We start from the raw sequence: 24,456 nt of genomic DNA, 5'->3' as shown, positions 1-24,456 counted from the left end.
CACGGATTTTATGAGCTCGTAAGCTGCTCATAGTCTCCCAGATCGACTAAGAAGATCAATAATACATGCATAGTGATTACGCGTCATGATTTCAAAGAAATGTCAACCTCCACCCACAAGTCCAGCATGGCTACAAGCTGTTAAGATGACTGTTAAGGCTACTACATCGGGAGTAAGATCTTCATCTAACATCCTCTCGAAGAGTGACACAACCTGAGCTCCACGCCCATGAACTGACAACCCTTACATTGCAGAACAACAGGGAATTAGATCCCTTTTAGGCATTTCTTCAAACAGATTCATGGCTCGCTTCATGTTTCCACACTTGGCATTCATATCTTTAAGAGCTGCCCTAACATGAGCCCCACAAAGATCAACTAAGCACTTGGTAACATATGAATCAACCCACGTGAGAACAAGCTGACATAAAGCTTGCCAATAGAAACTCATCAGATTTCACATTCCTAGAACCCATTTCAAGAAAAGTTTTGACAGCCTCATTTGGCTGACGATTTCGTGTATACCCAGATATCAAAGCCGACAATGCCACGATATCTCTTTCAGGTGCCTTTTGAAACAAATTCATGGCAGAAAGCATGCCACCGCTTTTGCATACCCACCGATCATTTTTGTGAAAGATACAAGATTATTCACCGGCATTTCATCGAACACCTTCTCGGCAACACTTTAAATCACCCATTTTCATGTACCCACCAACAATTGCATTACATGACGCCACATTTCTCTCCGGCATCGAATCGAAACTTCTTTGCCTCCACCAAATTCCCAATGCTCGAATACCCAACAATCATAGCCGTCCATGAAACCACAATCTTCTCTGATATCAAACATCTTACGTCTCACATAAATCCTCATCAACATCACATCTCAAGATGAATCCATGACGGCTCATCCCTTCCATCACCTTCCCCTCGGTTGCGCGCGCCTTGAGAAACGAATGATAGCTTTTGATTATGCCGGTCAACTGTCAATCAAATAAATAAATAAACATCTTACTTTTTATTTTTGATTTATTACTCAAAAAATTAAATATGAACAAAATTTAATTTGTAAATTATGTTTGATCATCATTTTTTAAAGTAAATAATTTTAATATATTATATTTAGTGTGATGATGACGACGACGACAACAAAAAAAAAAAATGTTTATTTTTATTTTAAAATCAGTCAAGATTTGAAAATAATTAAAATTATAATAAAAAAGAATTAATTTATATTTATTTACCTAATCAAGAGTACATTGAAATTTTCATTTATTTATAAATCAATTTTTTAATAAAAGAAAAAAAAAAGTTTCTAAATTGTATTTATGTTATTTTTTTAGTATAATTATAATTTATCTGTATTCTAACAAAATGGTTTTTTTTTATAATTTAATTTTTAATAAAAGACTTCAAAAAATTTTAATTCATGTATAATAAGACAAAAAAAAATTGAAATTTATTTATCGCTCAAGAACGGTCTTCACTCTGTTTTCCTCTCCGTCTCTTCCCTTTTTTCCATCGATTCTTCACCCAAAATTTTCCCGGAAACATCTCGAACCAATCGCCGTCGCTGTCGCCAAGAGCTTGTGGTTACTCCAATGGAAGATGGGTTTGGGATGAGACTTATCCATTCCACTCTTACGCCGAGAATTGCCCCTAGGCTGATCCTGGATTCCGGTGCGTCCAAAATGGCCGGAATGATGACGGTTACCGGAAGCGGTAGCGGCGGACGGACGGCTGCGATATCCCGAGGTATGAGTATGGCTATAAACTTCTCGGTCTTGAATTCTTTTAGAATCCTTTTCAACTCATCTGAGAGTATGAATTTTCAATTCGCCATTGTTTATGTGCGGAAGTACTGCAAATGCTATTAATCCTGGTTATATAATGGAAAAACCTGCTAGGGAAGACAACCTCTCTCCGAAGTAAGGAGGATAGGAACCAAAAAGTGTAATCGTATGGGATCTTAACAAAGACGTGGATGAAAATATGGATTTTGTGTCCCAAAACAATCTCAAGAGAGATTCAAATCGTTTAGGAAAATTGATAGCACAATACTTCAGAACACTAAGGTTCGATTGTTCTCTCACAATCCAAGCATAGTTCAGTAAACCAACTGGATTAATTATTTTCATACAATTGTGAATCTAGATTGAGTTTCGACTCTAGATGTAAACATTTGATCAGATTACTGCCACATGTTAGCTCAAGGATTAATACACCTTTCCTATCAATAAACGGGAAAAGAGAAAGTAACATCCATTTTTGTTTCAGAGGTTACTATTTCCAAGAAGAGGAGAGACTGAATATGGATGTAATGGAAGCATTTCGTGGGTCGCTACAGACATCGAAGCGATGGGTGGATGAACATTTGGATCCAAACTGAACTCGAATTTTCTTTCGAGGGTATTCTCCTGTTAATCAAGGGTAAATTATAGTCATGTTCATGATGAAGCCTAGATGACTGAATTTTGCTGGAGGGAGCAGTCATTTAGAAGTTAACAATGGTTAGTAGCTTTGTGGAACAAGCTTTTTGTGAAGGGGTCATTGGGACACTGATAAGGGGGCAGAAAGAGACTACAAAGCTGGAAGATGAGCCAGAAAACAATATTTTCATTTCAAATGTAATAAAACAAATGGATTCTGTAAAACATAAAGTTCAGGTATTGAATATTACATATCTAACAGAGTTCAGAAAGGATGAACACCCTTCAAAGAATCGTGAGCCCGACACGCCAGATGAAGCTTCACTGGTGCCTGCCTGGAATACCAGATACGAGGAATAAACTTGTTTATGCTAATATATTATTGTCAAAAGGATTCAGAAAGTAATGTAAAGTATGTTCAGAAGAAAAATAGCTAACCTCATGTTTAGAACTCTCGTTTCCATAACCCTACAAAATGCAAGCTGCTTCACTCAGCTTCTTCTTCCTCAGTGTTCTCATCTGAGTTTACTTCACTGGTTTTCATTTCCTTGACTTTCTCAAGCTGTCTCAATAGATTCAACCTTTCTTGTCCATATGTCGATGGTATCTGTATGGACAATGTTTATTTCACTCTTAATATGAACGAGCATGAAAGTAAATTCTATCTATGAATCTGCTAAACACTTTGAAGTCATACCAAGGATGGTACATATCTCTGGATGGCAGCCAGCATAGCTGCATGTCCAACTGCTGTAACCTGGAAATATAAGTGTATAAATCACCAAAAATCAAACCAGACAGGCATACCAACCAAGATAAATAATCTAAATATGTAGAGCACTGAAACGTACTGGAAGAAGCATCAATACACCAATTGGAACAACAGATGCTAGGTCGGTTAGGGTTCTTCGTAGGGCATTCTTTTCTTTCCCAGTCAACTCATCTCCAATCAGTACCCTCCTAAGCAATCCCATAGCAGCAGCAACATCAATAGCCAAGAGTTGCGTGCCTTGCCATACATCCTGCCAATCAAATACTCCATCAGTGACAATTTTCGGATGCCGAGGTTGAGAAACCAATCAATNGGGGGGGGTGGGGGATGGGTGGAAGGAATTCAAGCAAATGGACTTCCCCAAACATCATAACAATACAAAGGATTGCATGGATGAGGATCCATGCAAACAGGACGAGAGATGTCGAAAAGGAATAGATCCATCTAGAGTATCATAAATTTACTAAATGCTATACACACGATAATTGAACCATGTAAAAATGGCTCAACTCGAGTAAATTTAATTGCTTTCCCACCATAAACCAGTGGCAATCATGAGATTATCAAACTTCAAGTCAAGAGGCCTTATGCCTTGACTGATGATAAAGGGCTACGATGAAATGAGTATACTAGAAAGCATATAGTTTAAATGTAAGAAGATTGTACGAACTCTTACTGTGCTAGTTTCCTTAAGCTTGTCAATAGATTTTTCAATAATATTGTCTTTCTTCTGAATCTGCAATAGTTGACTATTCTCACGATTACGGAAACTGCTTGCAGCATCATCTGTATCCTTCGGATCCTGGAGAAAGAAAGAAAACTGTGGTTAGTCTGTAAAACAAAATTAATGATAATAATGATAAATAAACAGATCAAATTTAATGAAAGACTAGAGTTCTTTAAGCGTATTACTTGAATGATTATGAAAAAAAGAAAAAAAAATTAAATGAGTCAATTGACAAGAATCCAACGTACAGAAACAGTGAACTCAACAAACATAAAAAAGACAAACAGTAGCATACTTAATAATGTACCTCATCAGTTTCTGATTCTTCCGAGCTTTTCTGTACCCGTTTTTCAAGTTCTATTAGCTCATTTCGGAGAAGTTCAAAACGATGGAACTCATTCAATTCTGTGTTCATTACATCTATATCAGAAGTGTGACGTCCAATGGCATCCTCCTGCATATGTAAAATGGTACTTCAATAAATCACAACTAAGTATGCAGCTATCGCCAGGAACTACATGCTTGAAATTCAAGACCTGTATTCCTCAAAGGAACAAAAGACCAATACATTTGATCCTTTCAAAGACAACACCTAAAACACCGTCATGTTTTATAGACATCTCTAGGCTAGTGTTTGGATGTCCTTTGATACATGATAATGATGGCTATACGTGGCAGGGCACTTTATTTCCTCATGTCAACTACAATAAGCATCTAATAGAGTTCCATTTTCAAGGCTAGCAAACAAGAACATGGAAGAAGAATTCAGGCCTAATAACAAAGAAAATTTTCACAACAAGAGACCACAAGTTTTTTCAGTTAAGAGAAATAGCAAGCACAATTACGAAAATCTAGATACAAAAATCTTACATATTATGAAGATTAAAGCACAGAATTCCCAACATCATTACAATCGGAAGCTCACACATTCTTGAGAAATTGTAAATATGAACTATATTATTTTTTAGGAACATAAAACTATTTTATATCTGAAATAGCATACTAGGTAGGGAAACCTTTTAAAGCTCTTAAAACACAAAAAGTAAGAAAAAAAGAGTTAAGAATGGCATCTCCCAAACGTTTTATCCACTCCTACCCCCCACCTTGATCTGAACTCTTCTAGTCTATTCCATTTCAAGGGAAATTTGGAAATATANAAAAAAAAAAAAAAAAAAAAAAAAAAAAAAAAAAACCAGCAAGTTTTGACGAGGAATCTAGAGGAAGCAAGATTCATATTAAGGAAGTTGGAAAATGAGGCTCCTATTCATTCTTTTAGAGGAAATTGGAAAATCAAATTCCTCTATGATACCATTGAAGGAGCACACCAATTTACACATTTGAACGGCAAAAAGAGTGTGCATACGCACAGACACACCAAATTTGATATACAAATGTTTATGCTTTATATAACAACAATGACAGTGGATAGAAATCGCAAAAATACATAAAAGCAATTGTGGTTGGATGAATATCAAAAACCTAATGAAATTAGAAAAAAAAATATTAAATAAAAGGAGACATACTGATCCGTCAATGCCCGACTCAGGATCAGGTTGCCAGGTAGAAGGGACCAAGTTCCATAGCCTACGAGTTCTGCCACAAACAAAATATTTGTTTTCTTTATTAAATAAGGTAAAAGAAATGGAGAAAGGAACACTCAGTTGCTGATAAAGGGTAAAAAACAAAATGTAGTCATTGAAATGAAGCTTCTCAAATACAGGCAGGATGTTCTTGCCTGTTGCTCCTGTTGTTAACTGTCTTAGCCCTCTTTTTATTGTTTCCTTTCAGGTATTCACGTTGGTTGCTACTGGAACGACTTTCATCAGCTTCCTGGAATCAAGTACCGATGTTCAAGAATGATGAGTCGGAAATTATAGAGGTTCTGTTACCATCACTACATGGAGCAGATATGGGCATAACAACCGAGAATAATAAACACATTATAGAAACATACATCTTTGATTCCATTCAAACCATATGAAAGAAATTACGTGCTTCCAAGATTTGATGTGAGATTAACATTACGAACTCTTGCAAGCTTAACGGTTGAAATAAGGTTCTAATTCTTGCAGACTATGCTGAATTTGTAAATGACATTCATGAGTTCAACCTGTTACGGCATGGACTATTTGTCCCAGTTTATTTTGTCCATCCACCAGCCTTAGTTTAACCAAAAGTGAGAGACATGAGAAGGAACACTCACTAAACATATGTTATAATCATGCACATCAGGTTAAAAGGTACTCTACTCATCCTGCAAATAATGCAACTCTCCAATCTTCATATACCTTGTGGACACCAAGATTAGTGGTATATGATTGAGTTCAATACGTTTAGTTTGCTGATAAAATAAAAGATTGGATGCAGTGGGAAAGAAGACTTGATTATCAAACCTAACTCAGCGAGTTAATGTATGTAGATACAATATAAATTTGTATTTTGTTTTAGCACTCGAGTGCTCTTACTCTTCCATCCAATCAGATGACCTCTAACAAAGACACAATATCTTAAAATGGATCGTCTCCTTCCTTCAATACTCATTTTTTGCATTAATGCAGGATCTTCCATCAAACAATAACTTCACATACTGATCTTCTACCATTAAGTTCAGGAGTGTACCAGAAATCATCAAGATAAATGAAATACCTGCTCAAGAAAAGCTGCTTTTGCTCTGAAAGATGCCTCCAGAAATTCAGCTTCTTTCTTTAGTTTCCTTATTTTCTCAAGGTCAGAACAAGCAGCTTTTAAATGTTCTCTTCCAGAATTTGTACTTGATAGATGCAGTTCTTGAAGCAACTGTTCAAGTCGTTTCAATGCTTCTTCAACACTTTCCAAAGCCTAAATTACCAGAAGACTCGAGTAAAGTCCAAGAACAAAACAGAAAAAACAAACGAAAAATTTGATAGGCAGATATCATGATTTATGATTCTTCATTTTTTTTTCCCCATCAAATACTCCGGCAAAAAAAATCAAAATCAAGAACACTATAATATGTGAAATTGAAGGTCAACCTATCAAAAAATAATATATGAAAATTTTTACAGGAAAAACAAATTGTCATTTGTTCTGTCTAAAAGAGCATATGCATATGCATTGCAAAAAAAATATTTACATCATTATATACAAAACACGGCATGGAGATTAACTCACGGCAAAAAAGAATGGAATCTTCTGAAAAGACGTATATAAATTAGTAATTAAACAAATAATTACATGTTATAACGAATTAAGTTCCCCGCAGTCAATGAAGATTGAAAAACCCTTAGAAGACATCAGAACTTTGAAACTCAAAAATGACAGACAGTCCTAACTCAATAAGGCTAAACTTAGAAGCTTGTAAGGTTTGTCTATGCAACCCTCCAAAGTGTCTCACTTAACATGTTTAGTTTTGTAGGTTGACTGGACTATAGGGCACATTGGTAGAACAATGTTACCAGAACACCCAGCATGTATCTCTACAATTAATTTCCCAACACTTTCTAAAATGGTCTATTTTAGTGTTTATTGCGTTTAGAGTTACCAGAACATCCTCATGGCAAAGATCTCGTCAGAAAAAAAAAATTCTTTCTTTTGATATTTGCTACACTCCATGCCAAATATCTCTAGGAGTATTATTCAAGCCAAAATCCACCTTCTCTGCCATGGGTCAAAACCTTTAGCAAGAAGAATCACATAAAAAAAAGATAAAAAAATCCAATCAATCTAGCCAAAAGATTTTCCAAATTCAAGCTCAATAAAATTGACCTTCATCAATAAATTCATTCATGAGACAAGAATCAAGGATTTGAAATGGAAAACAATATACTCAAAAGAAGACCTTGTCAAAGGATTCAGTTTCACGCTTAGTGGTTGAAGAATTACTTGATCCACTCTTTTCAAGAGAAATATTGGCATTTCTCTCTAGCATCTCATTCCTGAAAGACATTTTACGAAGGTTAAAAGGGCAAAACACCTGCTACTTCAAGAATGAGATTAGATCTCCAATGAATACAGAATTATTAGCTCCTGAATATAAAAGCAAGAAAAGGAGATGAAAAAAAAAGTGAAGATGATCAAGTAATTGCATCATAACAATATTATCTTCCTATAAGATGACAGTTTGAATTTGATCAAAAATCTCACCGCGATTGATTAGGAGTCGGATAAAATAAAGTAGAAACAATCAAATATAACCCATTAGCCTGGTAAAGATTTAAAAAAAAATTAAATAATAAGAACATGAAAGACGAGCTAGTAATCCCCAACTGCGGACATGATGAATAATTTGTTTTTTTTTCTTTTCAGTCGAGCAATTTTAAAATACAAAAATAGATATCTGCAAGCTTTGGACAAGTGTGAACTCTTTGCCCTCCTAATATTGGCTTGATTTCAACAAACTCATGAAGCATCAATTAATTTTGGGTTTTGAAGACTTAATGCTGTACGACATGAAAAATTGAGTGGGGTGGTTCTTGTTCTGTCAGAATCAAACATTTCAGTAATCAGAGGAAGATCGGACAAAATAATTCTACATTCCAAGAAATGAAAAAACATGTACAAAGGCATACACAAAATAAAATCAAACACATAAAGAAGAAGTTCATCCACTAATAGAAAAGGATTCCAATCCAAAATAATCAAAGATCATAATTACAAGAAGATCGGGTAACAAACATCGATAGGGACACATCAAACCTATCAACCTCATAGACTCCCACGATTTCTCCACCTCCCTAAAAGTTCTACAGTCTTAGGTTTCCTACATCCAACCCTCCCATGACCAAAGGTTTTGAAACTATATCCCATTTAACCCTTTTTACCCATTCCCATAAAAAATCATCTATCCACTTCTGGTAAGTCTTGCTCACTAAAATATCGTCCTAAACAAAGATTGAAATAACTCAGAATACTGCTTAGAACTGACAGAATAAGCACCAATCTTTTCCCTTGGAGAAAAAAGTCCTTTTTAGGAACTCATCCTAAACTTTTTCCCCCACAGGAATCCAAAAGACTTGGACACTTCAGGTTACCACCCAAGGGAGCCCAAGATAAGAGCATGGAAGGTTATTCACCTCATTACTTACCAAAAAGTCCAAGAACTCAACTTTTCAGGGGTTTAAGCCTATGATGAAATTTGTACCCCTATTAATTTTAGAACCTGAAATAGATTCGAAGAAGATAAAACACCATTAAGATTAACAAAGGACCCTTAATGGCCTGAACATGACAACAAGCCAAAGAAACCAAAAATCCGCCATTCAAACTGCAAAAGTTGCACCTCACAATGAAAACTGAAAATTTAAGTACTCAAACCCCTAAGCCCCAGACTCCAAATATAATGGCAAGAGTTTAGACACTTTTTGATGAACAAGGCACTGAACACAAGAATTGCATCAACAAAACCTCAAAGCCAAGCAGATTTTCTAAAGCGTGTTTTTTATTTTACCAAACTGGGTTTTAATTATGAACATATTCAAAATTTAATTGTGAGGATGCCCTTTTGATCCAACAAAAAGTAAAGGCAAGCCTTTTCCCATTTAAGAAAATCATACTCTGTAAAAATTATTTGGTGAGGAAAACTGAAGGTGAGAGTGAATATCCTTATGAAACTGAGAGATGACAAGTTGGGAACTGTAAGGGAATGGTGTAAAGAGTCAGTTCATAAGCTACCAGTTCCGCAAATGAGACTAACCTATGTGCTCGAATAGTCCGTGTATCAGTTTATATCTGTGTAGTTGTGTATGTATATAACCAAGAGAGAGGAGATGGCATCAACTTACTTCATAATACCTAGCTCTTCCATACATTCTGTCAACTTGGTATGCCTAACATTCAAAAGATTTTGTTTAGGGGACGGGATCCAAATGCAGCTAATTGAATCATATGTCAGCCATACCCTTGGTTCAAAGAGAAAAATAAAGAGTTCAATTACCCCACTGATAGAAATTTTGCCGCCTTTACATTTGAAGGACTCTCCAACCATTTACTGTACTTGATGAAGCACTCAATCCAATGAGCACAAACATCTAATGCTTGGGGGATTGCCTCAACATTTGGAGGACCTTCTCTTTTGTTCATATGCCCATCAGATGGTTTCAAATAGCCAGGGTTGTTTGGGTAAAATGGAAGCCAATCCAGCTCTTCACAGACTACCTGAAGAGTTCAAAATTGATCATAAATCTTTAATGAACCAAAGTGTCCTTGTATATGCAATGAGCAAAATGGGTACTAACCTCCACATATAATTGATAAGAACTGATTGATGAAAGGTGAGGATAGTATAAGACGCTTCCCCCTATAAGGTACCTGCATTAGAACAAGAAGCCATATACACAACCAAAACTTGAAAACCAGCACCATATTTTTTTAGGAATCCTCAAAGTATACCTGATGAAGCTTCCAAGAGAATCATCTAAAACTTCAAATCCATTAGCAGAGAGAAAAGACTGTGTGCTTCTTCCCAAGGCAATAAAGAATCCAAATATAGCCAAATCTTTCTCCAAAACCTGCATTAGGTTAATACATGCTTCCATTTTCAGCTACAATATGATTGAAAGTTAAAACAATTGGAAAAAATATGAGAGCAAATAAAAGACATTCCCCCAACTTAACCAAAACAATTTTATAAATTTTGCAATGGTGGATTCATCCACGGGGAATCATTGATATTTTCCACCTATAATTTCACCTTAGCGTTATCCTTTCCATGTAAATATTGTTTCTTTATTGATAGAACAGATTATATATTCAGTAACTGAAAGTAGTTATCTTATCAATAGATAAGAAAAAGCATTTTCGCTCGATATAGATACATGATAGATCATTCTCGAGACAACGTGTTAAGTCGTGAAGTCACCATTCTAAGTATTCATTATTCCAAACACTTTATTCATTTTTTAACATTTGTAACAATAATCGTTAGTAGTCCAATAAGTATCAGAAGCAAGGAAATCTCTTTTAAGTACACTCAAGACTCAAGGATCTTGCTTCCATCCTAATCTAACAGACAAAAAAATTTAAGTACCCAAAATCTAGCAGCGTGAGATATAGGGAAAATTAAAGGTGGGTTAGGATCAACTTACAACTATAAGATGATGTGTTACTCCTACAAAGTTATACCTAAATAACTTTCAATTAACATCTTTATTCAACTTTAAATTCAACAAGTTATCTATGGAGATACTCTTTCTCTAATAGAACGCTGACCTCACTACTCTTTTGATAATGTTACATTTGTCTAGACCATACTCTTTCTCTAACTACACCAAAGAACTGTAATTAAATTCAATAAGGCAACTTTGGAGGGTTAAGATGTATGAGTTGCTTGAAATTATCCAAGGTTAAAGAAGTTAATGTCTACCTCAATACTTTCTGATGTTGTCAATCTGGACCATATTCTTTCTCTATCTATAGCTTGCTGTAGCTGCTTCTGTACAAGACCAACCCAGAAGATTACTTCTTCTGCACCCCAGTCATTTTTTACTCTGCAAGCAGCTGCTCGAGAACCAAAATGAAGAAGGAATTCTCGACGCAGACCAATGCTCTTTATGGATTCAAAAGCTTCAGAAATAGGAACATATTCTATCAGCGTGTCCATCAATCTACCAGATATCTCTGGAATTATAGAAAAAAATTGTGGACAAGAGACTTTTGCAGGCCCAAGTTTCGTGATAGCAGCAAGACAAGCCAGTGCAAGCATGAGGAGTGACACACTTGTACTGCCAGAGTCCATAGATAATCCTCTGCCATCCCTGAAGTGAACAAATTTGGCATTATTCCTTCACGTACAAAAAGATCATAAACATTCATGGGGCAATTAAGATGATACATACAATGCAGTTGCAGCAGAAAAGCGTGGGTCCTGTTCAAAATAATTGACAAATGATGCTGTCACCACCGGGATCTGCTGAGACCAAAACCAGTCATAAGTTTCTGGTTGCTTCGCTAATAGTTTATCTCTGATTAAGCTCTCCAAGGGAGCAGATTGGCGTAGTAAACTGCAAAAGGGTAATGATTAACAATTGATGTCTTCAACGATGGCAAAAGGTAGAACTGCAGATCAATAATCAACCCACTAACAATACCATCGAGTCATGGAGATCCTTTAGTAGTACTTTTGCGAACACAAAATTCAAACCCAGTTTCAATAGCATCCAAGTAATTAAATTAATTTGTCCTTAAATTTCTATCCAAATACTAGAATATTAATGAAAATTACTTTTATTGAATAATGTGTTGGTATCATGCATAGCCAGATCCTGAATCATTTCCATGAAAATGTTCTCAGTCTGCTGTAAGTTATATATATAGTTCAATATGTTCGTCGGGAAAAAAAAAAAACAGTCTAACAAAATGACTTCAGAATTAATTACCTTCTCTCAACAAAAACGTTGACATCTTTGTCTCTATTATCACCCCGAGATGAAATTTCACAAGCTGCTTGCAACAAAGAATACACAGAGGCCTGTAAACAATACGCACTTTAGATAGCAGAAATAATGTATGAGATTGAGACACCTGATGACATCAAAATTATTGAGCTGTTAATTTGATGCTAACAAAATATAACTTGTGTTACTATACCAGACAAGATATCTAAACGTCAAAACTATCACGCAAGCTGGATAGAGACAACATTACGAGTACAGAGCTCACCACTGGATTAAACAATAATAACAGGGAGTACCCACAAGAAAGTTTCAATCAATACGTATGAACTAAAGAAATTATTATTAGGTTCACAAGAAACCCTGGAAACGTAAGAACTCGAGACAAAAGAGCATGATAATGTCATCAATCTATACCACTAGCAGTACCACCTCCAATATGTCCCGTATATTAAAAAATAACAATGATAGACCGTCTGTAGAATATGAAGTCCTTAAATATACTCTTCTTCATTCCATATTTCTCAATTGTTTTTCAAAATTATCTAAATCACACTCATGTACTTAAATGAAAACTGTAAGAGATGTTATTTACCACTTTAAGAACGTGACAAGGAAAGGAGGAGAGGAAGGTGAAGCCGAAGTTAGTTGTAAATGTAAAGGTCCAGTCATTAGTTATTACCTGATAAGACAGCGACTTAACCCATGCATTTCTGTCCATACCAAGCCAAGCTGTTGAAAACCAACGCATTTTTGAGGACGCACTGTGTTCTTTAATAGCCAACTCAAAATTTCTTGCAGCATCATGCAAAGATTGAACAAGGCCATCATTACAATCTTGTTTCCGTGAGTCATCTAACCTGATCCTCATTTTCTCAACATCAGAACTAGTGCTTGCTTGGGGACTCCCATTGACAGTTACACTCTCATCTGCTGAAGCGAGGGGTGAGAGGTTTCTTTGTCTGCAAAGTTGTAAATAGCTTTTCTTAAAGCCTATGAAACTAGGATTGAGACTACTGTCATTCTTTTCTGATAAAACAGCTCTTATAAGGCATCTTTTCCTTGAATTTCCCCAGCTGCTTAGCAGGCCGTCCAATTTGGCTCTTTTACATGAAAAATAAGTCCGAGTTGGATTGTATGGAAGCCATGTTGTCGACGAACTGAAGACATGAGACAGCATAGTGAGCCCAAAAGATTAAGGATAAAAAGCACTTCAACTATTCAACGACATCAGGAAAGTTTTATTACAATCACGTTCCTGAGAAAAATATAATCACGTTCAGAAATAACGAAGGGGCAATGGATACCGATTTAACAATAACCGGTTCTCATGATATATCTTGCAATTTTAGCATCTTAGTTTCAAATTTATAAAAAGAGAAATGTTCGCCAGCTGAATATTAAAACTAAGGCAAAGCTACATATTACATTCATGTGTCCACTAAGGAGCTATGTTTATCAAGTCTTTGTCCACAATATCAAACAGTGGAGCTAAGCCACCAAATTCATTTCTTAAAATTGGGATGAAAGTACAATTTGACAACCAATCAGATAGATTATCAAACCTAATCCAACTTGATCACCTGCCCATTCATTTCTAATCCATTCAATTAACAGTGAAACCATGCCACCCCATCTAAATTTTTAAAAACAGAGCACCATCATTCTATTCCATCAACTACTGTTAAACAGCACAATCCATAAAAAAAAAACGAACATAATTTAAAATACTAAAAGAATAATAATAAAAAAAGGTAGTCCCTAAGTGAACTTAATATCCAAAGGTTCAAGCGAAAAACATACAAATTAACCCAAAACTCAAAACCCATTCAAGATTTCCAACGAACATCAAGTTTCCTCTTCCCCTTCCTCAGTTAGCCCAAGAATCAAACGTAACCAATAATAATCCAGATAACCATAGCAACCCAGAAGACAAAAGAACCATGGCGCAAACCCTAAACTCAATAAAGTTACAAACCCAAAAGAGAAAACTAGGGAACAACCAACAAATCAAATACAAAAAATTCTTTGAAAAAGAAAAAAAAAAACGCAAACGAATCCATTGATCATATATCATAGTACCTTGACGGTAGAAAGGTACTACCCTGAAATTCAAATGCCATCTGCAAGCGATGGGATACAGCGTAAGAAGTCGCAATTCAGCTCTTCCAGAAACATGAAAAAAGAGAATCAGAAGAAGAGTAACGAAGTGTAGAAGGGAAAAGTTTGGGTGTGTTAAAGAAAAAGTGAAAGCCGGCGTGTCGAGAGAGGAATTATCCGTATACGTGGAGAGGGGAATGGACACAAGAATGATTGATTGATCGATGAGCGAAGTGTAGGAAAATGGCGTTATCTTCTGCACAGTAATAGTTGAGACTCCATCAAAACCAAGCTTTTTTTCGGTTATCCACAGCCACAAGAACAGAGGACTCACGGTCTTTTTCCAATGTTTTTCTTCTTTTTACACAACCTCGCGGCGCGCAAACCCACACAGCCCACGCTCATTCTTTTTTTTTTTCTTTTTTTTTTTTTTTAAATAAATAATATAATATTATGGATTAAAATTTTAAATTAATATTAGTATCAATATAATTCTAAAATAAATTTGTAAATTAATCAAATTAGAGAAAAATTAATACATAATTCTTCTGAAATGAGGAAAATTTACTAAAATTTAATTAAAATGTTATTATTATATACTTGATTCATACATTCGTGATAAAAAAAACAAAATTCTCATTAAGAATTTATATTATTTGATAAAATTATTTAAATGGATGCAATTAAAAAATTTGAGTTTTATACCATTAATGAATACACAAAAAATCCCCATCATAATGTATAAAAGTTTAAATTAATTTAAAGACCAAAACATTCGAATTTCTATGTTTTTTAAATAAATAAATAAAAAAAGACCCAATACAATATTTTAAAAATATTGAATTAAAATTTTAAATTTTAAAATCTACGTGGTAGATAAGACAAATTTAAAAGTTTAAGAACTAAATAACATAAATTTAAAAGTTTAAGTACGAGATATTAAACAAAATGTTCGTCTTTAAATATAGTTTTACAATCCACGTCGTCCGTCACAGACGACACAAAACACCGGTGGAAAAACCTCGACCAAAATTACAAAAAGAAAATTAGATTAAAAGGGTGAAGAACACACTAAGGGAAGTTCCCAAAACAAGAGAACTCAGCTAATGAGAATCACCAGAAAGTGAAATACTGGAAACAACAAAACTTGGAATGAGGAAGAGCAAAGTTCCTAAGAGTACGAAACTGAAAGAGGGCATGCAGCAATATCACACCATGCCATGCGTTTCTGTCAGCAATACCTCAAATCAAAAAGAGCTTTAAGAACAACCAAACTCTTTATAATTTTACACTGAAACAGACTCTCTACACTGGGAAGAACCACTAATTTTAGACATAATTCAGTGTGAGTTATATGTACACATCTAATTCACACACACATTTGAACTCAATCAAATCCGCCTCTTGACCTTCTCAAGATACTCAAGAATGGTGCATCTTCAGCAGTGCTTGGTAAAACTTATCGATAAATTGATCATCCTAGCATATCAATCAATATTCCACAGGTCAGCCAGCACACCCAGAAATAAGTGTTTTTATAATGCATAAACTTTGATTGAACTGGATAATGAAACAGAGCTATATACACCCAGAAATAAGTGTTTTTATAATGCATAAACTTTGATTGAACTGGATAATGAAACAGAGTTATATACACCCAGAAAAAAGTGTTTCTATAATGCATAAACTTTGATTGAACTGGATAATGAAACAGAGTTATATACACCCAGAAAAAAGTGCTTTTATAATGCAGAAACTTTGATTGAACTGGATAATGAAACAGAGTTGTATACTAGAAGTAAAGCACAGAAAGAAGGGGAGGATCGTTAAGCCTCTCAGCCATGATATAAGAAACAAATTTAAATCGCTCCTCCTCGAAACTGGCAAATTGTTCGACGAAGAATCGAACTAACAAGTCAAAAATAAGAGGGAAGAACTGACAATTGGTTCTACACCTGCAACGGAACAACACTATTTTTCTTTTGCAGACACTTAGTCAAAGGAAATTGTTTAAAACATGTGATTCGAAGTGTTGAAATTGTTTAAGACAGAACATGGGAGCATGGAGGATGAATAAGAATACAAGTTTCAAATTGCAATGCAATTATGGTTAATTGTGAACAAGGCCATTGCTGAGGGTATCATTAATTAGTGAGTTATCTGGGCAAATATCTTTCTACATTCATTTCCATATTCTTTTTAGTTATGGACTGGAATTCTGGTCCTAACATAGGTAGCTAATATACAAACCACACCAGAGCATAAACTTCTAACCAAAACTGCTGGTCATAATATGGCTAAAAAAATGAGAGAAAGATACCTGAACAAGCATCAGAAGTGCATCACGAACTTTATCCCTGTTAATAAGAGGCCCATCATTGAGAGCAGGGGCAGAACCAGGCGTAAGTGAAGGCGGGGGATTAGGTGGTGGAAATGGCTGGAGCATTGGGGTCCCATATGGGCTTTGTAAGTTAAGGGGAGGATGAAGTGTAGGCATTGGCATGGATGAGGGCAAGGAAGGCCTCATTGGTGCAGATGAGAAAGATGGAGGTGGAAAGAAAGAAGAAGGCTTCACAAGATTAGTGACCTGATTAGTGCCATTGTTTGGGTCAGGAGGTCCATAAGGAGAGGTTAGCGTAGTCGAAGCTACGATGGGAAAAGATGGTTGTGGAGCCAGTGCAGGAGCTGATACAACATTAGGAGGAATCAAAGATGGAGGGTTTATAGCAGAAGCATGATATGCCTGCCTTGAATCCGGTATATTTGGAGCATTATTTCCAATATTCATGGCCGCCTGCAGAAATACCATCAAGGTAACCGAATGGCATTGAAAATCAAATAAACCACAATGATCACACAACTACTGAATGTACAAGTTCCTTTGTAGATATCATCCCAACCAAGACAGTCAGTGGTTTGTAAGAGAATGGAAGTCTCCCGAACTTAGAGTTTCACCATAATGCAAAAAAGGGTCTTATTTCCATAAATGTCGTTATGTATAAATTTTTTACCCCTCGGTGGAAAGTACAAGAAAAGAAGCGAGGGAGACAAACATAATTAACAAGATATTTAAAAGGAAAAAAAACAAACAATAAAATTATAATTAGGCTAAATTAATAAAAATACCCTTAAATTTTGCCTGTTGTCTCAAAAATATCTCCTTAAACTTTAGAAAAAGTTCAATACTACCTTTACCGTTAGTTTTGGATAGAAACCATTAATACTTTGTTTCAAAAATACCTTTTAACTTTCAAAAGTTTCATTAATACTCTTAAGTTTGTTTAAAAACTTCAAAAATACCTTAAACTTTTTTAGAAAATTCAAATATACTCTTACCGTTAGTACCATGTTCCGAAAATACTCAAGAACTTTCAAAAGTAACATTAAAAAGTTCGGAGATAATCTATGAAGTGCCGATTGATGGTTTTTGTCCATATATCAACGGTAAGGATTTTTTAAAACTTTTTTTTATCAAGGCAGAGGGTGATAATGTTATTTTTAAAATTACATGAGTATTTTTTTAACATAGTACTAACGGTAATGGTATTTTTGAACTTTTTTTTAAAGAAGGAAAGGTATTAACGAAATTTTTTAAAGTTCAAGGTATGTTTGAAACACTATTAAAAGTTCAAGAGTATTTTTGAAATAAAATACTAACGTTTCCATCCAAAACTTACGGTAAAGGTATTTTTGAAACTTTTTTGAAAGTTTAGGGGTATTTTTTAGACAAAGTACAAAGTTCAGGGGTATTTTTATTCATTTAGCCTTATAATTATTAAATTCAGCTATACAGTCTGATAGGATACTAAAAAGGAACAATATAATAATAACATTATTACATCTGCACGCTTCAGTATCTGATTTGCAATTGACTAACCTAAAGAACAATTTTGAGGTACAACGAAAAATTTAGCCAGAAAATGAAATTTAATGTGAACTAGCATTTCATAAGAATCTGGTCATTCACACCAATAACTATGTAATCAATTCAGACCAGCAGTTCTAAAGCCAGTTAATAGATGAGCTGATGTATTTCTAGGTCTAGCAGATGAATCATCTCTTAATCGGTAAACTTCTTTGTCAACATTTGCAACCATTTTACCCTGAAGTTCAATAATAGTTCTGTTTCATTCGGAAGATTTTCATTCAGTAAAAGGAATTTTCATCAGAATTTGGTAAACGCATATTTTATTTTTTATCTCTCCTTGACAAAAATGTTTATTTTCAACAGTAGACAAAAAAAGTTGGATAAGAAAAGGTTTACAGTAGCACAGGTTCGATATATAAAGATAAAATATTAAGTCCATGAAAATGAAAAGCTTACAACGCTACCACAAGAAAGTAACTAAAAAGATAAAAAGAGCAGAAAGACAAGGTTAGAGCACTAACACTAAAGAAGTTCACAAAGGAAGGATCTTCAGGGGCATCGGTGACAGTAGAGGGTGGTGCTGAGGGCTCCAATGGACCTTCAATCACTGACATTGATGGCACTGCCTCAAGCTCCTCAAAATCACTGGGTTGGAAAATAAATAAAAGATAGTTAGAGAAAAGTAGAAAATGAGTTAATATCCAGGCCTCAAAAGTATCCAAGCCAGTCTGAAAAACTGATTTCACATAACCATATCAATCCAACAGTTAACATGGTACTGCTTAACACGTAATCAAAGAACAGAGAACACCAAATCGTAACGCCTAAAACCACAGGTAGATCAGAGAACTTCAATTCTTCAGTTTAACACTTAAAGCCCTTGAGGAGAATAGTGGACTATGGTAGAGTTCAACACATCCCTTTGGATGTTTCTAATCAAAGAGTTCTGTGGCTGTCCTATGTCGCGTATTCTCAACCATTGGAGACGTTTTTTGTAACATTCTTTCTCTTGTAGTTTTAGCTGCATATGCTCCTNGGAATCAAAGTTAAGAAAATTGGAATTGGAATGAAACTGAAATTTTATATAATTTTCTTTTTTTATTTTTATTTTAATATGACTCTCTTACATTCTTTCATTTATCATAATGAAGGTTACGTTTTAATATGGAAAATACAAATGCTTTCCAATAATTCAATCAAATAGGCAGGTAAAGTGATATGGCCATTTTTATTTTTATGGGAAACATGTTGTGGCTTCCATCAAGCAAGATTCAATGACTCATATAACAAGCAAATGACATACGTACACAACAATGTTGCCAAAAGGCCATCACTGTACAAATGTAGAAACTAAAATGCTTCAAATTATCATAATAACATTATTGTTACCCCTTGCTTGAAGAAACTTTGGACTTTAAAGGAACCTTCGAGAATGCATTAAGTATTCTGCAAAATAAAATGCACAAGTACGGCTCATGTAAGAAACCCATAAAAAATCAATGTAAAATTTCTTTGACAGTACAATGAAGGTCAAGGTTATAGTATTTTTACAAGAGAAAATTCATTAAAAGGTGAAAGGACTTGATGCCCAAGCCTAAACATGACGAATGGAGGTGAGTGCTATGAGCCATGGGGAACAAAGGTCTTGCTTTGATAAAGAAAGTATGCAAAGAGACCACAGAACACATTTTTCTCTCCCCCCCAACCAAAAGAAAGAAAAAAAAACAATATGATTAATAGGGGGTAAAGAATGTGGGTGGGTGGGGGGATAAATTCCCCACAACATATCTGAACAGTGAACACATACACCCTGAATCCCTACACTATTCCTCGTACCGTCCTACTCTCTTTCCAAACCACTCACAGAATTAGGACCGCTACATTTGGCCATGTGACTCTGGATCTGTAAGACCCTAGGACCTTACAACTTAAATTGAGAAACTGTACCTCTGCTTAGCCACTTCCCAACAACAACAACAATAAATTTCTTGAAGCTTCCCTCGAGAAATGGGCAAAGGGAGATAGCACAAAGAGAAGATCGATTTTACCAGTGATAATTGTATTGGGAAACCTCTTAACCCATCAGCCTACAAACACCATAATTATTTTTCCTCAAGTTCCCTTGGCCCATAGACACCACAGTCCAATGACCTAGGTCCACCCATCCACCCTCGTCCACTACTAAATCTCTCGTGATATATCAACCAATCTATCCTTAAAGAAATGTTGAATAAAGGCAACGTGTTGAATACGATCATAAAAGTGGTCTAATTGATAAAATTATGACAAAACCCAAACTTCATATGGTAGTTTAATGACAATAAACAGGGTCTGAATGTCTGGCTAACAAGATATCAATGAATAAAAAGGGTATTATACCTACTGAAGAGGTTTGCAACATCCTCGCACTCCCGCGGATTGTAAAACCAGATGCCATTAACTTCTTGAGCAGCATTCCGGTACAACAAATAAGGAGCTTGCACTTCATACTCAAAATCCCCAAGTAGATTCTCCACTAGATTATCTGGATAAAACAAATAGATAAATCAAAAGCCAAAGTTTGAGCATACAAGAGCTAAATTCAATGCTATCTATATTGATAGTATGCAATTTCAACAAAAATTAGAAGTTCAAATCTTGTTGAGAACAAAATAGATAATGCAGTTTACAACATCCAAGATACGGATTTCACTTATTAGCTTGCGTATTAAAATTTCAAGTTGCATGTTTACACAAATACAACCAACAATTTTCACTACAATGAAAAGATTGGAAAATTGATATAAACTCGAGCTTGAACCATTCTCAATTCCCAATGTTAATAAATGTGCTGATCTTAAAATCTGCTGTAAGTTATTTGTGGCCAGCACAAAGATTGGATATGATTTGGAATTAGTAGAACGACGTAAAAAGAGATTTAGAAATTCACGATGTTTAGCAATTGGCTCTGAAGGATAATTACTATATTGAGAAGATTTTTTTTTCTCTAATTGAGAAAGCATTGCACTCTTTAAAGTTAACAAGAATGACATTACTAACCCGTGTTGCGTCGATTCATCACAATGAATTGGAACCGAGGTTGAGCATTTCTTGAAACAAGAAGACAAGTATTAACATCAGGGAATTCAGAAACAAAAAATCTCTGCCAAACAACTACGAAACAAAGAATTGCCCGAAATTTAAATTTAAAGCGAGAGCTGGAAAACCTTTTCACTACGAAAAGAGATCCTTCTACATCCTTGCGACTCTGCAACCATACAAAAACGAGATTAAGAAATATAAGAATATTAGAAAACAGCCACATAAAACATTTAACATTAGCTTGGGATATATCGCAGGATAGGAAATCGTAAAAACAATTTCGTGGAATGAATTCATTCGTCCAACAGATCAATAAGGAATAAGAATCATAAGATCTTGAATTCCACCTCCCAACATTCGCGGTGTGAATAAAATCTGAAGAACAACAAAATAGCAAGTTTTAAGACTAACCCATTGATTGGTCTCGATATTGAACTCGTAGAATGTGACATGGGCTGCGGTGATTAAAATCTCTTCAATGAAAGGATCTATTCTCTGCAGCACAGTAAGATTAAGCATTTTGGTGCTCTGCTGATCGAGATTCGGCATCAGTTTTCCGGATTGAGTCATCTTCTAACACCGACGGAGAACTTCTTTATCTAAAGCCCTTGGATTTATTCGCTCCTGAAACTCTCTGCCCTGTCGTTTTTTTCCCGGGAAAGTGACAGCGGTTGGGGAGAGACCAGACCAGCTTGGAGGCAACGAAACGGGACACTAATCTGGCGAAGGTGGAAAGTGGGCGGCTGAATCGATCGTGAATCTCTCAATTTGCAGTTCTCCGCATTTACGACTTTATTCGTAATGTTTGTGTATATTTGGTCATTTTTTTTAATTATAAATTCTATTTTTCAATTTGTAATTAAAAAAAAAAAAGATGTAATATTTAATGTATTAATCATTTTTAAAATTTTAAATCATGTGAAAATTAATAATTTAAAAGTTTGTTACTACAAAATTAAAATTTTAAAAATTAATTACACACTTTAAAAAAATTTAAAAATAAAATTTTTAGATATTAGACACTCTTTTAATACGTTGATTGCGATAATTTTTTTATTAGTATAATTGAAGATTCAAATCTCTAATCTTTTTATTTATTTATTTATTTATTTATTTATTTATTAATAAATAGTTAATAGGTTTAAAATTAATTAATTTTGTTATAACACATTTAATATTATTTACAAAAAAAAATGTATTTTTTTTTTCATTTTTACAAAATTATTAAAGATAAATTTTATAGTTAATACTCTAATTTTCCTTTCATTATTTTCCCTTTTTTTTTTCTTTTTTCTTTTTTTAGAAAAAATAACCCATTTTTCTTTTATTTACTAAAACGGGATTAGTTATTAATTTTTTTTTTCAAAATTCAATTTAATGAAATTAATAATGTCAACATTATAATTTTTCTACTCCGAGTAATTTAATAATTATTATTTTTTTGGTTTTATGTTTTTCAAAATTAAGTAATAAATTTATAAATGTAAGGCAAAATTTTAAAAATAATTAATTTTTTAAAATAGTGTTTTTAAGACATGTTTTATGGAACGACTACTGTTAGAACAGTCTCTATTTAATTATTAGAAGAGGCAAACAAACAAAAACAAGACCAATAAATTCAAGTGGAGGATACGAACAACCTTTTTTGTTCAACAGATATAGATTATATCACAACTTTTTAATTCATATAGAACAAATTTTACACGAGTAAATCCCAACAAACATGTAAGAAAAAGAAAAAAAAAGTTACAGATGAATAATTTCTTCAACCCCATATTCCACAGACAAGAAAAGGACACAACCCAAATGGATGCATAAATGGAAGCACAAAGAAGAAGAAGAAGAAGAATGAACTGATATCAATGGGCATTCTTGAGGGACAAGGCAGAGAACAAGATGAGTAGAAGGAAGAGCAAAACAGCAGCAAAAGAGCCCACCACAGCCCCACTCGCTTGTTGGCAAAAGTCCCCAAATTGGTTGCACACTGCCAGCCAGTTCGTGCTTGAGTTCCCACTGTGTGCAAGCGCCACCACTGCCGCTGCCGCTCCTGCTGCTGCTGTGCTCAACGCCAAAGCCACCTGCAAACCACAACATGTACGTTTCTTCAAAGCAGTCCTACATTCCGCTAATTCAGAGCTTATGCTTAAAATGGACAATATTATGCTATTGTCGCAGTTATTTTCGAGGATCGTATAAGGCTTTTTGAGGAAGTCAAAAGCATCAAAGTAGACAATATCGTACTATTGTTGAGAGTCGTGGTTCCTAGCGGGAGTTTTATGTGATACTTACTGAGTCCAAAATCAAGAGGAGAAGGCGAGGCCCAGCAGCGTGGGGACGAATAATGCAAACAATTGAGAATGGAAGGGATAGAACCACATATCCCGCAACGATTCCCATTACGATCACAAAAAACCTGCAAATTTCAATTCAAAATTTCAATTATTTGTTTAAGTGATTCAATCGCAATAAGAAGAGTATTTTGTTTAAAAAATGAAAAGCACCCAACTGGAAAGTGGGCAAATCATCGTAGCTAGCCTCGAACTGGAAGAACTGAGTGAAAAACGGCAACGTTTGGCCACTGGTTCCCATGGTGGCTGCCGCCGCCAGCGCCGAGGAAAGGGCGCCGATTCTCAGAACGATGTCGAAAATGGCAAGCCCACGTTTCATCCGGTGGGTTCCCCTGTCTGGCCGGATTGGGACCTCCGCCGCTAGCAACGGCGTCGTGCTCTTCTTCTTCCCAATTGGGCCGCTGTTGGTGGTCTCGGAGGCAACATTGATGGCAGAGGATTCGGCGTTCTTCATTTTTGGGTGATGGGAGAAGGAAAATTGTGAGGATTCGCTGTTCTTAATTGAGAAGAATGGGAGCAAATTGTGAGTGATGGGAATGTTGAAGAGAGTTGGGAGTTAAATAAAGAGAGGAAATTGGGTTTGATCGGTTGTTGGAGCAGATAAAGTGAAGGGAGTTGTTGTTTAAACCTTCTCCATTTGGGTTTCATTAATAACATTGAGAGATGGAGAAGCTGTTACATTATGGGGAAGATGAGTTGGGGAAGCAGCTAAGCAGCTAATCCAATATGAATATATGATTTACAATTTTAATTTTAATAGTGT

The 24,456-nt window shown here is 35.1% G+C and overlaps 3 protein-coding genes and 1 pseudogene across 3 annotated transcripts; all 4 read right to left on the bottom strand.

Moving 5' to 3' along the window:
- Positions 1-27: 27 nt before the first annotated feature.
- LOC111803687 lies at positions 28-981 on the bottom strand (annotated as a pseudogene).
- A 1,617-nt stretch (positions 982-2,598) lies between these two features.
- Positions 2,599-14,726, bottom strand: LOC111803236. Its single transcript, XM_023687553.1, has 20 exons — positions 14,502-14,726; positions 14,379-14,419; positions 12,979-13,456; positions 12,282-12,373; positions 11,742-11,906; positions 11,270-11,660; positions 10,297-10,415; positions 10,143-10,215; positions 9,842-10,062; positions 9,690-9,734; positions 7,748-7,844; positions 6,577-6,768; positions 5,666-5,760; positions 5,454-5,523; positions 4,238-4,384; positions 3,880-4,005; positions 3,283-3,453; positions 3,129-3,188; positions 2,870-3,038; positions 2,599-2,766 (listed from the first exon to the last, which is right to left on the bottom strand). The coding sequence occupies exons 2-19, from the start codon at positions 14,417-14,419 to the stop codon at positions 2,919-2,921; spliced, it is 2,703 nt and encodes a 900-aa protein (XP_023543321.1). The 5' UTR covers positions 14,502-14,726; the 3' UTR covers positions 2,599-2,766; positions 2,870-2,918.
- Positions 14,727-15,428: 702 nt separating this feature from the next.
- On the bottom strand, positions 15,429-22,136 carry LOC111803237 (mRNA-decapping enzyme-like protein). The gene is made up of 8 exons (XM_023687554.1): positions 21,757-22,136; positions 21,471-21,511; positions 21,304-21,353; positions 20,644-20,788; positions 19,654-19,710; positions 18,786-18,909; positions 16,717-17,190; positions 15,429-15,875 (listed from the first exon to the last, which is right to left on the bottom strand). The coding sequence occupies exons 1-8, from the start codon at positions 21,913-21,915 to the stop codon at positions 15,819-15,821; spliced, it is 1,107 nt and encodes a 368-aa protein (XP_023543322.1). The 5' UTR covers positions 21,916-22,136; the 3' UTR covers positions 15,429-15,818.
- Positions 22,137-23,007: 871 nt separating this feature from the next.
- On the bottom strand, positions 23,008-24,272 carry LOC111804396 (casparian strip membrane protein 1). Its single transcript, XM_023689184.1, has 3 exons — positions 23,852-24,272; positions 23,635-23,758; positions 23,008-23,423 (listed from the first exon to the last, which is right to left on the bottom strand). Exons 1-3 carry the CDS (start codon positions 24,145-24,147, stop codon positions 23,205-23,207), a joined length of 639 nt encoding a protein of 212 aa, XP_023544952.1. The 5' UTR covers positions 24,148-24,272; the 3' UTR covers positions 23,008-23,204.
- Positions 24,273-24,456: the final 184 nt, after the last annotated feature.

The sequence above is a fragment of the Cucurbita pepo genome, chromosome LG10 (assembly GCF_002806865.2).
Source record: "Cucurbita pepo subsp. pepo cultivar mu-cu-16 chromosome LG10, ASM280686v2, whole genome shotgun sequence".
Lineage (NCBI taxonomy): Eukaryota > Viridiplantae > Streptophyta > Magnoliopsida > Cucurbitales > Cucurbitaceae > Cucurbita > Cucurbita pepo.
This window is presented reverse-complemented; position numbering and strand designations above follow the sequence as displayed.

What these genes read in the sequence shown, in the direction of transcription:
- LOC111803236 (XM_023687553.1), bottom strand. Translation starts at nt 14,419, where the DNA reads ATGGCATTTGAATTTCAGGGTAGTACCTTTCTACCGTCAAG. An exon ending in CAACATCAGAAAGTATTGAG is followed by an intron (nt 10,416 to 11,269) that starts GTAGACATTAAC and finishes AACCTAATGCAG; the next exon opens with GTTTTGGAGAAAGATTTGGC. An exon ending in AGTCGGGCATTGACGGATCA is followed by an intron (nt 4,385 to 5,453) that starts GTATGTCTCCTT and finishes TTACATATGCAG; the next exon opens with GAGGATGCCATTGGACGTCA.
- LOC111803237 (XM_023687554.1), bottom strand. Translation starts at nt 21,915, where the DNA reads ATGACTCAATCCGGAAAACTGATGCCGAATCTCGATCAGCAGAGCACC. An exon ending in ATATCGAGACCAATCAATGG is followed by an intron (nt 21,512 to 21,756) that starts GTTAGTCTTAAA and finishes GTATGGTTGCAG; the next exon opens with AGTCGCAAGGATGTAGAAGG. An exon ending in TCTCTTTTCGTAGTGAAAAG is followed by an intron (nt 21,354 to 21,470) that starts GTTTTCCAGCTC and finishes TCTTGTTTCAAG; the next exon opens with AAATGCTCAACCTCGGTTCC.
- LOC111804396 (XM_023689184.1), bottom strand. Translation starts at nt 24,147, where the DNA reads ATGAAGAACGCCGAATCCTCTGCCATCAATGTTGCCTCCGAGACCACC. An exon ending in GATGATTTGCCCACTTTCCA is followed by an intron (nt 23,759 to 23,851) that starts GTTGGGTGCTTT and finishes TGAAATTTGCAG; the next exon opens with GTTTTTTGTGATCGTAATGG. An exon ending in TCCTCTTGATTTTGGACTCA is followed by an intron (nt 23,424 to 23,634) that starts GTAAGTATCACA and finishes TGTGGTTTGCAG; the next exon opens with GTGGCTTTGGCGTTGAGCAC.